Source organism: Fusarium mangiferae (genome assembly GCF_900044065.1).
Source record: "Fusarium mangiferae strain MRC7560 genome assembly, contig: FMAN_scaffold015, whole genome shotgun sequence".
NCBI lineage: Eukaryota > Fungi > Ascomycota > Sordariomycetes > Hypocreales > Nectriaceae > Fusarium > Fusarium mangiferae.
The window spans coordinates 793,512-807,784 of NW_024573935.1; the positions used below are offsets into that span (position 1 = coordinate 793,512).

At 49.2% G+C, this 14,273-nt stretch overlaps 5 protein-coding genes across 5 annotated transcripts; 4 read left to right on the forward strand and 1 right to left on the reverse strand.

Moving 5' to 3' along the window:
• Nucleotides 1-1,952: 1,952 nt before the first annotated feature.
• Nucleotides 1,953-4,514, forward strand: FMAN_12855 (uncharacterized protein; the record flags this gene model as incomplete). Its single annotated transcript, XM_041823346.1, has 4 exons — nt 1,953-2,282; nt 2,328-2,672; nt 2,724-3,479; nt 3,528-4,514. 4 exons carry the CDS (start codon nt 1,953-1,955, stop codon nt 4,512-4,514), a joined length of 2,418 nt encoding a protein of 805 aa, XP_041688935.1.
• Nucleotides 4,515-5,173: 659 nt separating this feature from the next.
• FMAN_12856 (uncharacterized protein) lies at nt 5,174-6,167 on the reverse strand (the record flags this gene model as incomplete). The annotated part of the gene is made up of 3 exons (XM_041823347.1): nt 5,174-5,377; nt 5,428-5,537; nt 5,687-6,167. The coding sequence occupies 3 exons, from the start codon at nt 6,165-6,167 to the stop codon at nt 5,174-5,176; spliced, it is 795 nt and encodes a 264-aa protein (XP_041688936.1).
• Nucleotides 6,168-7,394: 1,227 nt separating this feature from the next.
• FMAN_12857 (uncharacterized protein) lies at nt 7,395-7,865 on the forward strand (the record flags this gene model as incomplete). The annotated part of the gene is made up of 1 exon (XM_041823348.1): nt 7,395-7,865. One exon carries the CDS (start codon nt 7,395-7,397, stop codon nt 7,863-7,865), a length of 471 nt encoding a protein of 156 aa, XP_041688937.1.
• A 2,040-nt stretch (nt 7,866-9,905) lies between these two features.
• On the forward strand, nt 9,906-11,052 carry FMAN_12858 (uncharacterized protein; the record flags this gene model as incomplete). Its single annotated transcript, XM_041823349.1, has 4 exons — nt 9,906-9,974; nt 10,243-10,333; nt 10,387-10,931; nt 10,984-11,052. The coding sequence occupies 4 exons, from the start codon at nt 9,906-9,908 to the stop codon at nt 11,050-11,052; spliced, it is 774 nt and encodes a 257-aa protein (XP_041688938.1).
• Nucleotides 11,053-12,418: 1,366 nt separating this feature from the next.
• Nucleotides 12,419-13,976, forward strand: FMAN_12859 (putative phosphoglycerate kinase; the record flags this gene model as incomplete). Its single annotated transcript, XM_041823350.1, has 3 exons — nt 12,419-12,484; nt 12,733-13,153; nt 13,207-13,976. The coding sequence occupies 3 exons, from the start codon at nt 12,419-12,421 to the stop codon at nt 13,974-13,976; spliced, it is 1,257 nt and encodes a 418-aa protein (XP_041688939.1).
• Between the last annotated feature and the right edge of the window lie 297 nt (nt 13,977-14,273).

Below are 14,273 nucleotides of genomic sequence, written 5' to 3' on the forward strand. Positions count from 1 at the left end.
GAGATGCAAGAAATTGATATTGGATATCGGAGCAATCTAATCTTGGGAATACGACAGACAGTTGAAGTGATGTGGCTTTACAGTACCTACAGAGAGCACATTCAGTGGCTGCATATCACTCCGTAACATGCCACCAGAGCCATATCCCAAACTCAGCCATGTCACGAGAACAGCTCAATCGTTTCATTTCCAATGATCTTTCGAGGACACTGGATCCAAGACCCCATGCTTCATGCACGGCAGAACAGACGCTGGAGCCGGGATACGCAAGCAAGAAATCAAAGACCCCTCCTCCGTCTCCCTCCAACAGAAGGCCAAGCATTTTTCCAAAAAGCTCCGCACCGAACAAAGCTCCACAGTCAAACAGGGGCAAACTCTGGCGGTTATGTCAGTGGCCAATGCCAACTCCCCAAAAAAGTCTAGTATCAAAAAAAAAAGGAAAAAAGAGGATTCCCATCGGCATCAGACGAGAAACATCGTCAGTCTTCTCGCTTATGCTAGAAATAACGCCAGAAAATGGATACCGATGCCTCGGTCCCCGAAAAAGAATAAGAAGTCCCAAGCTTCTGCTGTATGATGTTGCCACGGACACTGGTGGGGTTATTACTGAACTTTTTTTTTTTCTTCTCTCCGCCGTCTAAAGTTTTTAAGCGACAGCCGGAGTTGACGAGGACTAATTACTCAGTATCCGCAGTCTCGACGCAGAAACATCCAATGGAGAAGAAAATTTCTTGTAAAGCAAGCTAAGAGTGTTACGCGCCGTCTCGTGCCTGGATACCGAATTCTGTTGATAGTTACGTAGAAGAATTGACCGACAGTAGATGCTTGCAACACTTCACTTCGTTCTGGCGGTTAGACTTTTAGGCTCAACTCCAGATGCCTGTTAATGGGCAGTACCTTGAGACACACTGGCCTTTACGTCTTGTCGTCTTCAAAGTTCAATGCCATCTGCTGGTCCTTGCAGCTTTTCCCATTGTCAATCCAGTATCAACCTCAATCAGCCCCTCATTCCCCTCTTCTTCTCGAAAAGCACCTCCGTCATCAAAACTCTTTAGCGCCAGACCAATACTTTAGAGTCAAAATCTACTCATAGCGCAACTTCGCCATTGCCCAGTAAACGGCGCCCCTCTTGAGGATCTACCTCAGAGATTTTTACCAATGGCCGCCTCGGCATTACTCGTTACGACAATGAGCGTAACAAAAAAGCGGCACAGTCGAAATTAAGGTGGAAGCTTCTGCAGTATGAACACGTAAATACATTTGGGATATGGCTATGACTCTTGGGTGAGTCAACCTCCCCCGGGAAATCAGCAGCTCTGGAGATTATGCCATTGGCTGCGTTAGTTACACTCGCACACCCCCTTGTTCATTGATGACTCTTCCTGCCACGCATCCTAGCTGCCACGAAGCTTCAAACATGCTTCAGACTGGCATGTGAATTGGATCTCAGCTTACTGCAGACGCAGAAGAGAAACACTTCTCGATAAGGCATCTTCCGATTGAGCTCAGCTGGGAACAAATAACGACACAAACTAATCGTGATCGCTTGAACCTTACGATGCACCACTTCAAGTGACACCACTCAAGCAATTGGCTTACATCCTTGTTCTTGAGGCCAGAACAAACTCAAGCCTGAGGAAAAACCCAGCTCCACTCAACTTTTTTCTTCTCGATGGCGTGAAAGCTTCTGCATGGCCCGTGCAACACCCGCGCGCCAAAGCGCTTATCCTATCTAATCTTATCTTATCATCCGCCCCTCCAACCGTTTTCAGCCGTTGTCGTGCCAGCCAGCACGCCAAGGGAAACTGGAGTAAACACTGGACCTCCAACCAGGATTGTAACGTCAACGCTCCGTTTATGAATCCACCGTCCTAAACAAGTCTCGTCCACGATCCATTCTGTTCCTGCATCTTTGTTTAAGCGAAAAGCATATCATCGTGTCTAGCAGCATCATGGAGCGAAAAGCATCTCATAATCTGTTTGAGGTTTATCTACGGCTACGGCCCCCGCCTACGCGACATGGTGATGGCGATCGCATTCTTGATGTTGAGCCTGCTGAGGATGGTTCACATCCTAAGCATATTGTTCTGAACCCGCCTACAGATCGACGTAGGGCGATTGAGAAGTTCGCGTTCACTCAAGTTTTTGAGGAAGATGCAACCCAGCTCGATGTCTTTCATTGCACAGAGATCGTCCCCTTCGTTGAAGGCGTACTTGCGCCTGAGGGCGGCGAGGGAACAGATGCTGTCGTCGCTACCTTGGGAGTGACAGGTTCCGGCAAGGTGAGTACCATGTCAACAATGAAACAGGGAGACTAATAGACGAAGACACATACGATTCTCGGAAGTAAAACACAACGCGGCCTGACCCAACTCACGATGGACGTCCTCTTCCGCTCAATCGGCGAAAACATTCTCGATTCCAACGCCGCCTTCACAGCTCAAGACTCCCTTCAAGCCATCGACGGTGCCGAGTCCTCCCTTACAACCGCGTCCCACTTCTTCGACCCTCCCTTTCGCGACTCGGTTGCTTCACGAGCGCCCTCACGCGCCGGTACACCAATGCTTGTACGACAGACCCCAAAGCCTTCCTATGTCAACATTCCCGCCTCCAAGCTGGTCGCCAACCTCCCAGGCGCGTTCCCGGCAGACTGCGCACCAAGTCCGAAAAGTGTACGGCTTGTTAGCGAGGCAGAGGAAACGCGACGTCTCAAGGAGCGATAGGATCGTTCTTCTGAGCGTGGTAGAAGACCTCTCGAAAGCCTGCCTGCGTCTCCTAGCGCTCTAAACTGTCCCAAGACGCCCAAGCGGGGTCTTCGACATTTCATGTCTCTTACTACTTCAACCCGTGTAAAGAATGTTACTAAAGATGATGTCAAGCCCGATGGTGTTATGTCCCCACCACCTCGACGAATTACCGTACGCCCCTCGGCTCTTCCTCAGCTCCCCGATGTGAGCAACATCGACATTTCTTGCGATCCCTCGGCCGAATATGTTGTCATCATCTCGATGTACGAAGTGCACAATGACCGAATCTACGATCTCCTTACTCCCGCAGTCAAATCCGGTGCCACAAAAGAAGTGCGACGGCGTCCTTTACTCTTCAAGTCAACAGAGCTATCGCCAGACCGAAAGGTTGTCGCTGGCCTTCGAAAAGTCATCTGCTCTAATTATAACGAGGCATTGACCGTCATTGAGACCGGTCTGCAAGAGCGCCGTGTCACCGGAACCGGAAGCAACAGCGTTTCAAGCCGAAGTCATGGATTCTTTGTCTTTGAAGTAAAGAAGCGAACCCGCAGCAGAAGACCTGGCCCTTGGGAAGGAAACAGATTTACCATTGTTGATCTGGCGGGCAGTGAGCGTGCGCGCGAAGCCAAGACAGCGGGTGCCACTCTTGCAGAGGCTGGTAAGATCAACGAGAGTTTGATGTACCTAGGTCAATGTCTGCAGACACAGAGCGAGGCTGCTAGCTCCAGCAAGGTAAGTCATCGAAGTGATGTTGGACGGACAGCGACTAACTTGCAATAGCCCAACATCGTTCCTTTCAGACAATGCAAGCTCACTGAGCTCCTCTTCTCAAACTCATTCCCCTCATCCTCAACCTCTCACTCCCAAGCTCCTCGCCGTAACCCTCAAAGAGGGGTCATGATCGTCACCGCCGACCCTCGCGGCGACTTCAACGCCACATCTCAGATCCTTCGATACAGCGCCCTTGCCCGTGAAGTCACAGTCCCTCGCGTCCCCTCAATCACAACAACCATCCTCGCCCAACCACCACAAATGGCTCAAAATCGCTCCGTCAGCCCAACACATCCTCATCCACGACCATTCATGCCCGCAGGTGGAGGGTCGTATAGAAACTTCTCTCCACCAATGAGCTCAGATGAACGTGCGACAATGGAGATTGCAGCGCTTGAGATCGCGCGTCTTAGTGAGGAAGCGGATCAATTGCGTGAAGAGGTTGATCGTCAAAGTGAAGCACGAGTCGCAGCTGAAGCTCATCTTCTCACCATGGAGGACCGCATGCTTGATCTCGAAGCAGCAATTCGCGAAGAATGCGCCATGGAGTTTGAGCAACGTCTTGCACTAGAAATGGCCCGGTGGAAGAACTCCATGGCCATTGAGCAAGAACGCACTGAAGAGCACTGGGACCGCAAGGTCGAAGTTCTCGAGCGTGGTCTCGCCTCTGACGAAGATTGCGATAAAGAAAATGTTCTCATCGAAGATCTCGAAGAGGAAGTGGATCGCCTCCGTCGCGAAAATGGTATTCTCAAGCGTGAGCTCGCTTCCCGCAGCCCCACCAAGCGCAAGCCCCTCGAGGAACGGGAGGACTTTGCGCCTTCTTCCAAGTCAGCTCGCGGCGATAGCATGACCAATCTAGGACGCAAGCTGGAGCGTATGCGTGTTAGTGGTGAAAAAGCACGCCCGGTACCAGTCAATGGGAACGGCAGCCCAAAGAAGATGCGGAAGTTGGGGACGAAGAAGTGGGAGCATGAGGATGATGAGCTGGCTTAGTATGTCTAGCTGTGAGCGTGCTTCTTAGGGTCATGGGTGGGATGGAACGGGACGGTCGGTCGGTTTGTGTTATAGAACTGGTTCGGATTGGATGGGTCGGACGGATAATGGATGGAGTATACCCTTTGCGTAATGTCATGCAAGTTCATTCATAGCATCGTAATGCACTTCTTTGTTGTTCGTTTGTTGTACTTCTCAGTTCGTTCCATTGCATCAACAGGGACTTTCTTCTGGTATGTGACCCTGAATGGTGCCCCCCGATCCTTTTTCACCACCTTAAGCTGTACATATATACTACCTAGTGATGCATTCCTGAGAACATGATCCGTAGCATATCCGGATACCCATGGGAAATTTCGAGGCACCACACACTCCGTAGATATTTTGATCACCCTCTCTACTGTCTCGACAGCCACCTTCGCTCCTCGTTCCAGTATGAGATGCACGCATTCTGTCACCTGGCTGTTTGCTTCAACGAGGCTTCTCTCGATAATCCCAATACCTCCGGCAAGTAGCTCTTCCCATGCTGTCGTCCTGCGGAATTTACTTTTCTTGATCGCTTTATTTGGCTTCGCTCCTTTGTCGAGTAACAGTTTGATCACTGACGCGCTTCTTTTGTCTGGTAGAGGAAAGATGAGAAAACCCACGATCCTTGTCGATTAGTTATTGGGAGGAACGATCAGCTGGCGAAGATGTTCGAAACTTTCACCAGGTGAAGTGATGGTGTTCATTGGGGCAGAGATGGCGAAGTTCACAAACTTGGTGATGAACTTGATCCATTTGATCATCTGCTTGCCATCCACTGTTCCCTCATGCTGACGAAACTCGATCGTGTCATGCTTTTGTAGAGAAGTGAAGTTCACCTATGAAACAATTAGAAAAGGAGTCAATATAAAAAAGTCTCCAAGCGTACCTTGAAGAAGCGCGAATCATGGTAACCATCATAGTTTGTCTCACCAGGACAGTGGTTGACAAGCTTGCAGACATCCTCGATGCTGCCCGAAGCACCAATTCTGTCGTAGACTTGGGAAATGCTGAGATCCTTTAGGACAGGGTTCTGACGGTTGGACATGATGTACTCGTTCTCCTCGCTGCGGTGCGCAGTGAAACTCATCGATAGCAGCTACTCAAATCAGCACCGTGCAGAAGAAACAATAGCAAATGATTAATACCTTCAAAGCGACAGTAAAACATCGCGATCTTCTGGACTTCGACCAGGGAGTACTTGGTAGTGTCACCTTCACGTCCAACGTGGACATGAAGGCCAGTGCTTCGGTTTGCCTTCCAGCAAACAGCTTTCCCAACTGCATCAAGCCCAGCATGGAGTTGAGCCATCCAAGCATCATCTTGAATGTTTCGAAAGATGGGAGTGACGATTTCAAACCCAAAGCGTCGAAGAAACTTGGAGTTCTCAAACTCCGAGCCAGAGGTAAGTTCGCTCACAGTAACATCCATGGTAACATTCCAGATGCTGTAGTCAGGTCCAGCACCACGAGTGGACGAAGGCAGGTAGACGCGAGAAGAAAGACCGGCGCGGCGAAGACTTTCGACAATGATGAAGAGTTGCTTCTCCGATCCAGGAGGGAACTCGAGAGCAGAGTTGACTGGCTTCAGAGCCACACCTTCGATTTCCAGGCCAATAGAAAGAGGCATGATTCAATGTTGGATGAGTGTCCAGAGAAAAGCAAGAAGTCGTGTCGTTTCAGTGAGTAAGTAAGTAAGTGTTCAGATCAGGAGTGAGAACGGAAACATCTATCTCTCATATAGATATCTCAGACAACGCAAACAGCTATAATCAATGCTATAATTGCTTGCATATGTAGTAAGTTATTGTTAGACCTATTCTTCTCACCAAGTTCGACATGACAATAGGCCATCTGGATATTATGACCAATGTGATGATGATAATAATAATAATACACGTTCAAAACACATTGTATAACAACTGGATCTATTGTTTGCGTAGTGCCTTAAACAACAATTGAAACTAATTCTTTGCTTAGAGCTTTTTTTCCATATCCTCCAGGCCCGAGTAACCCCCTCTGCTATGTATCATAATACCATAAAAAAACTCTTGCAATGGGCAATATGAACAAAGGGCTCTCGCTGAGGTAGATCGAGGGTACGATTGGCTATGTTACTTCATACCAGAACTACAGTTACAATCTTAGGTATTTATATGCCAGTGTTCACAGCATCGTGCACAGGTTATCGAGCATAAATGTAAGGCAAGCAGGGGTAAGACTAGGACTGTGTCAGTTCTTTTACCACTCTTACTTCTCTTTTTATTTTTGAAATACTATTTTGCAGTTCTATAGTAGATAAGAAAGCTATATATAATTTTCTAGCAGTGTTATATACTTAAAGGGTATTTAACTTTTATTTCTTCTGGCCTTGGTTTACTATAGTTAAAACTGCCAGGTATACTATTAGTGATATATCTTGATAGGATATTATAAGCTTTAACCATTAATTAGTATACTATTAGTAAATTAATTTGCTACCTAGGCATTAGCAACGTTAAATACGTGCAACTAACCGATTGTGGCAGATAAACCTTTAGATTTTAAATTTTGTAATAATGCCTTTCTATAGAGAAGCTAAAAAAAAAATAGCCTTACATAAGGATCCAGTGGATTATATCAAGAATAAAAGAAAAATAAACTCTGGAGTTTATTGATTGATAACATAAATCTCACCACTGGAGTTTCGCACCAAGAATATAGACTTTTGTTTCTGGCACGCTGCGAACCATAAAGCGGGTGGCCAACTTCTGTCTAGGTATTTAATACAGCTTTGCCCCGGTTTGCCTGCTCGTACTTTTCCTTCCTTACACACACATACACACACACACACACACTATCAAAAGTTTTGATCACTATGGCCGCTTCTTATCAACCACGACCTCTCTTTGTGTACGGCACGCTTCGGGCGCTGCCCTTGCTTGCTTGGGCGTTGACGGGAGATGCCACAAAGATAAGCACTGTAGAGCCCTTTATGCATCCTGCTAAGGTCTCCGGTTATGCTAGGTATACCGTCAATTATCGTGATTATCCTGCAGTCATTAAGAAGGATAATCATGAGGTTGACGGGTTTATACTTCTCTTAGAAACTAAATCGCAGCGGAAGAAGCTAGACGACTTTGAGGGCGATCTCTATACCCCTACGGCTATCCTTGCGACCCTTGATGACGGAACTACCATGGAAGCAGACATCTATCTCTGGGGTGGTGATTTTGAGGCCCTCTCTACGGAGCCTTGGGAGCTGGACACTTTCATTAAGGAAAGACTTGAGGATTGGCTAGACCTCTTTGAAGGCATGGAGTTAGTTGGGGAATCCGACACAGAATAAGGTGCTGACAGACTGACGGTTGAGTCATGGATCGAACGTCATTTGCTGGCTCGGAAACTAAGGACCCGAATGTAGCAAGTTCAGCCATGGCGAAGAACATGCGATAGAGTTCAAGATGATACGATTGAAAGTGTCACGACTCTTTACATTCATAAATCAATCTTCATTGCGGCCGATTTCGGACAAAGGTGTTCGCTTATTTGTCCTATTATTCTCTAATGCCTCATGGTGTCTGTGTTTTCAGCTGTTGCGGAAGCAGGCTGTACAGACATGGCGGTGTCAATTGATTCGGCAGGCATCAGGTGGCTTGCACGGGTGAATTCTCGACTCAAATGGCCCAATGGCTACTGAGGAGAAAAATGTTACTATTTTGCGATTGGGAATGTGGTTCGCCTTATGTCGATATTTTGTGGTTGTGTCAAAAGATGGCCAAGAGAGTCGAAGTGGATTGCGCTAGGTTCTATAAATCTGTCGCAACAGCAGGAGCTGGGCAGGAGGCCATGATGAGAGGGAGCAAGATGAAACAAAGGGGGCATTCTTCATACAAGGCACGCGATGAGGCACGAAATTTCCGCTATTATCAAGTCGCCTTGGCCCATCAACGACTTCGTTAGCTATAACATGTTCAGTCCGATATCCCAATATGGTCTGCAGTCACAAATACGGATCAAGTTAATGTGCGGTACCTGGCGATCATGGGCGGGAAGCGGATGCGCGGGTTTAGAGCGGCTACTAAGTTAGTAGAGGACCCTGGATCTTTCACACACTGGACAGCCTTCATTATTCATGACATGGCTGGGAAAGCGATAAACTCAAAGTCGAAGAGAAATCAACAAGATCACCATTATACGCAGAAAGGTTGCGATAATGTGAAATGCATCTTCAGTCTTGCAGTGTGCCACGTGATCGGCACTCAATGGCGACCATAAAACGCAGGCAGCGGAAGGATGCTGCTTACAAGGTAAATCCCGTTCTTGAATCGTTAGCGAGCGCTTATTGGCCCAAGAATTACAATACGACGACGATAGTAAGCTTGGTTTGCGACACGTTTGGCTGGCGATACGCCTTACAGCTGCCGAGAGTAGCACCGCCTCAATGTGAAACGTAATAGCTGCTGCACGCTGTTTCCAACATCGCCAACCGTGCGCACTACAGCTACATTGTGGTGTCAACTACATCGCGCTGTTGTCCTGCTCGCCTATTCCTATGTCTGTTGGTAGCAGTTCTGTAACAGATCAACGGACCCTCGGAGCCGGTGTGAGCCCGTGAACCTCTGCCCGGCCGGGATCCCCGGAGACTGATCCACCATAAAACCACCAGGGTTCAGTATCAGCACTTAATCTAAGCACACAGACTTCAATACTACGAGGTTAGTAAAGCCAAAAGACAAGGCCAAATTACGGCATTAAATACGGTTACATTATGCACTCGTGTAACGGCCGTACGTAAAGTAAATTCCCAATCTTGCATTTGTAGGTCAGAGGCGTTTGGGTCACCGCACAGTGTTAGTCCAATGCCCAGATGAGGGGCTACCGCTGATGCCTGGCGAAACGTGGAGAAGAATGCTGTCTGCGACACTGTTTGAATATCGTCAGCGCTGCACTGTTGCTTTTCCAGCTGAGACTGGACGTTGGTCGCATGACTTGATGATCCATCCCATTCCGTTCCTCCATCTTTCCTTTTCTTCTCTCAACAACACACAAGCTTCTTTTCATATCGTCGTTTTCTCTCTCGATCGCGAGGCCTATGAGAAGCGAACAGACTCCCAGCATCCCCTGAACGCCAAGATCGAACTGTGCGTCGCGAGAGTGGGATACCTGTCGTCATTTTTATAGCGAAGAACCCGCCCTCGAGACAGAGGATCCGCCGCCGTCATTCCTCAGCGCTTGCGCACGGCAGATCAATTCTCACTCCTGTTTCTCTTCCCTTTTTCTCCCTTTGTATCACCACCGTCAAGGGATTAAAATCGCATCGTGTCCCTCCTTGTGCCCCCGGTTATCTCTGCATCTCTTATCGCTTTTGCCTCAGATCTTTCTCGATATGACGTGGGAACTCAACCAGAGGCGGTTCATCCGCTCCATCAATTCGAAGTACATCTACGGTCGCATCGTAAGTCGAAGCTCACTCACCCACGCCCTGTTTTTCCCAACTCTATGATCCGTCGCCACTTTAGCTTCCCCAGTATTTTCCCCAACTACTGTCCAGCTCTATCGTCATCGCTACAAGCTCTTTTTTCGCTTGTTCATGATATCACTTTGCGCACTTCTCTACTTTTTTTTCGTTGCTTCTTTCATCTCTTTTTTAATCTCCTTGTCCTTTCTTCTTTGTGCTGTTAGGCCTTATTTGTGCGACTCAACGCTGACGACATCATCACCAGCCTCTTCTGCATACCATCGTATTCTTAATCGAAATGGCATTCATCGCACGACTTACAGCTCGATTCAACTCGTACTATGACGAGCGACCACGTACGCTACAATAAATACCTCTCGCCCGATGCGATATAACTGACACCTTCCAGTCATGACCATGATGGTCACCAACGCCATCCTCGGAGGCGTCGCCGACACAGTCGCTCAATCCATCACCGCCATTCGCGAACGAGCTCTTCGTCAGCCGGGCGGTCTTAAGAAGAACGACGGCATCGCTATTGAGATCCACGAGCTCGACCGCAAGAACCCCTTCTACGATCGCGACCTGATCCCCGACTCGGTCGGCCTTCCTCCACCTTTCGACTTTGAACGCCTCACGCGCTTCATGGCATACGGTTTCTGCATGGCTCCCGTGCAGTTTAAGTGGTTCCGCTTCCTCGAGCGAGTCTTCCCCGTCACCAAGACCAGCGCTTTCGTCCCCGCAATGAAGCGCGTTGCTTTCGATCAGCTTATCTTTGCGCCGTTCGGTTTGGCTGTGTTCTACACCACCATGACTATCGCTGAGGGTGGTGGCCGTCGCGCCGTTTCGAACAAGCTTCGAGATATGTACATTCCAACTCTCAAGGCCAACTATGTTGTTTGGCCTGCTGTGCAGATTGTCAACTTCCGCTTGATGCCTGTTCAGTTCCAACTGGTACGTCATTTTTTTGCGCCCCAGAAAACCATGATCGCTAACATGCTTGCAGCCTTTTGTGTCAACAATTGGTATTGCTTGGACAGCATACCTATCCTTGACAAACTCAGCATCTGACTAAGTTCATTATATGATGCCTGGTGAACGTTATCAATTGGCCTCGAGCTGGTTGATCGATGATGAACATTAAATTGCGTCGACTGTTACTGTTTCAGCCGTCACATAGAAACGGCGTTTGGGGTTTTTTACATATACTGCACGATTTGGCATGCTGTGGGACCTACAATGGAGAGTTTGAGACTCTGACCCTTTTGCGGCAATTGCCTTGCACGGCCTTCTTTTATGGGTTGGGTTGGGTTGGGTTGGGATACGGACCATGTTTAGAATAACAACGTGAGTCTCGTTTGGAGTATCGGTAGATTTTTACAATGTCAAGACGAAGTGTGTCTTTTTTGTCTTTGACACTTGAGACCCTGTTCAAAGCCGTGTGTATCGAATCTGAAAGCAGCATTCTATCCAGTTAGGAAACGGGTTGATCGTGGATGAACGTGAATCGGGTGTCCGGGTAATAATCATGATATGACATCGAGTAATCCTTTTGAATTGTAGGGCTGACGGGTAGGAAGTGATCTCGGCCGTTAAGTGAGCGTGTAGGTTAAATGAAGATTGCAAGGGAACCCAGCAAGGTGTGAAGCGTGGTACGGTCTGTCTTGATATAATTCACCGAGACCATCCAGTGGTCTGAGAATTTGTGGCAATGCTTTTCAAGCTTTGATACCCATAGATTTAACAGTAATGAGAACGTGTCAAATCGAATTTCGCTATCAGATCAGCTAATCGATATTGTTTCAACATGGGCTTCTTTCAGCTTCTACCCCCGCTAGCTTAGACCTCATATCATGCATGGATGCATCTTGGTGTCGCAATTCATTACATACAAATGTTCAACAGGGTAACTGTACGTAAAAGGCGTGGTTCTCGGCGGTGTAGTTACGGCCCGTGTCTGTCCGGGGCTGCCGCATCCGCATCGCCAGAAGCCGGAGGGCGATGCCCGTAACCCGGCGATGTTGACGGCTGCATGGGCTGAGTGTTCAGGGTAGGCTGCTTGAGAGACGATGAAGTGAAGGGGTGAGTGAGTGATTTGACAAGTGGACCGACCGAGACGAGACCGATCATGTCATATCATGAATAGAGGAATAGGCAATAGTCCACTGACAAGTCGGCATCTCACGCCAGACTCATGGCTAAAGTGTTTGCTCCAGGGGCATTCACGGGCCTCATCATCCCACCATCTGCGAGTGCAGCCGCGAAAGCCCCGCCAACGCCAGCGGCAGCGTCATCGCGTTGAGAAGATTGACCCCCACCTTGATCTTAGCAGTGCTATTTACTACCTGACGCTCCCCTCCATAAACTCTCTTCTTCCCTTCTTCTCCTCGACATCACCCTTTGACCTACATCCCCATTCACTCGTACTTCGCATCGAAATCATGTCGCTGTCTAACAAGCTCTCCATCACTGACGTTGACGTCAAGGGCAAGAGAGTCCTCATTCGAGTAAGTTGGCGAGGAAAAAATGCCCCGCGATGGAATGAAGCTGTTGAGCTTGGTTGAGCTCCCCGCATCATATCATCAGATGTCACGAACAATTGATCGAAGGAATTGCACGAGATGCACCTCGATCAATTACGTGACCAGCTCTTGATTAAGCTATAGCCATCAAGCTCAACGGTTCAAACGTCTCTCCCAAAAAGCCTCAACAATACCCCGCCATCTCAAACTCTAGCTAACAAAACCCCTCTCAGGTCGACTTCAACGTCCCCCTCGACGCCGACAAGAACATCACCAACAACCAGCGAATTGTCGGTGCCCTCCCCACCATCAAGTACGCCCTCGAGAATGGCGCCAAGTCCGTCATCTTGATGTCCCATCTCGGCCGCCCCAACGGCTCTCCCAACGAGAAGTACTCTCTCAAGCCCGTTGTCCCCGAGCTCGAGAAGCTTCTCGGCAAGAAGGTCACCTTCGCCCCCGACTGTGTCGGCCCCGAGGTCGAGGAGATTGTCAACAAGGCTGAGGATGGTGCCGTCATCCTCCTCGAGAACCTCCGATTCCACATTGAGGAGGAGGGCTCTTCCAAGGATAAGGAGGGCAACAAGACCAAGGCCGACAAGGCTCAGGTTGAGGCTTTCCGCAAGGGTCTGACTGCCCTTGGTGACGTCTACATCAGTGAGTCTCTAATCGAACAACAACCCCACGCTACGTGATGCTAACAAGAACAGACGACGCTTTCGGCACTGCTCACCGTGCTCACTCCTCCATGGTCGGTGTCGACCTCCCCCAGAAGGCCTCCGGTTTCCTCGTCAAGAAGGAGCTCGAGTACTTCGCCAAGGCTCTCGAGGAGCCCCAGCGTCCTTTCCTCGCCATCCTCGGTGGTGCCAAGGTCTCCGACAAGATCCAGCTCATCGACAACCTCCTTGACAAGGTCAACACCCTGATCATCTGCGGTGGTATGGCTTTCACCTTCAAGAAGACCCTCGAGGGTGTCTCTATCGGTAACTCCCTCTTCGACGAGGCTGGCTCCAAGACCGTCGGCAACCTCGTTGAGAAGGCCAAGGCCAAGGGTGTCAAGCTCGTCCTCCCCGTTGACTACATCACCGCCGACAAGTTTGACAAGGACGCCAACACTGGCTACGCCACCGACAAGGACGGCATCCCCGACGGCTGGCAGGGTCTTGACTGCGGCGAGGAGTCCGTCAAGCTCTACAAGGAGGCCATCGCCGAGGCCAAGACCATCCTCTGGAACGGTCCCGCCGGTGTCTTTGAGTTCGAGAAGTTTGCCAGCGGCACCAAGGCCACCCTCGACGCCGTCGTCGACGCTGTCCAGAAGGACGGCAAGATCGTTATCATCGGAGGTGGTGACACCGCCACCGTCGCCAAGAAGTACGGCGTCGAGGACAAGCTCAGCCACGTCTCCACCGGTGGTGGTGCCAGCTTGGAGCTCCTCGAGGGCAAGGAGCTGCCCGGTGTTACCGCTCTGTCGAGTAAGTAAATAATATCCACACCTGTTGGAGTACGATGTCTATGAGAACCTGTTGATGACGGGCTATGAAAATGGAAAAAGGTCGGGCGGGAAGGGCTAGTCTGTAGCAAAGACTGAACAGATCAAATAATTAAATACCAAATACCAATAGAGGCGCGAAAGCGCTATAGAAACATTACCTACCATTGAAGCAGTTCCGATTGGTGTACTCGTGGGAAGGCCTTGATGGTGGAATCTGAAGTTTGCAAATGCAGATGTTTGAGATGGCTGCAAATGGCCAGATCGTACAAGCTCGTGTTGTTTCGT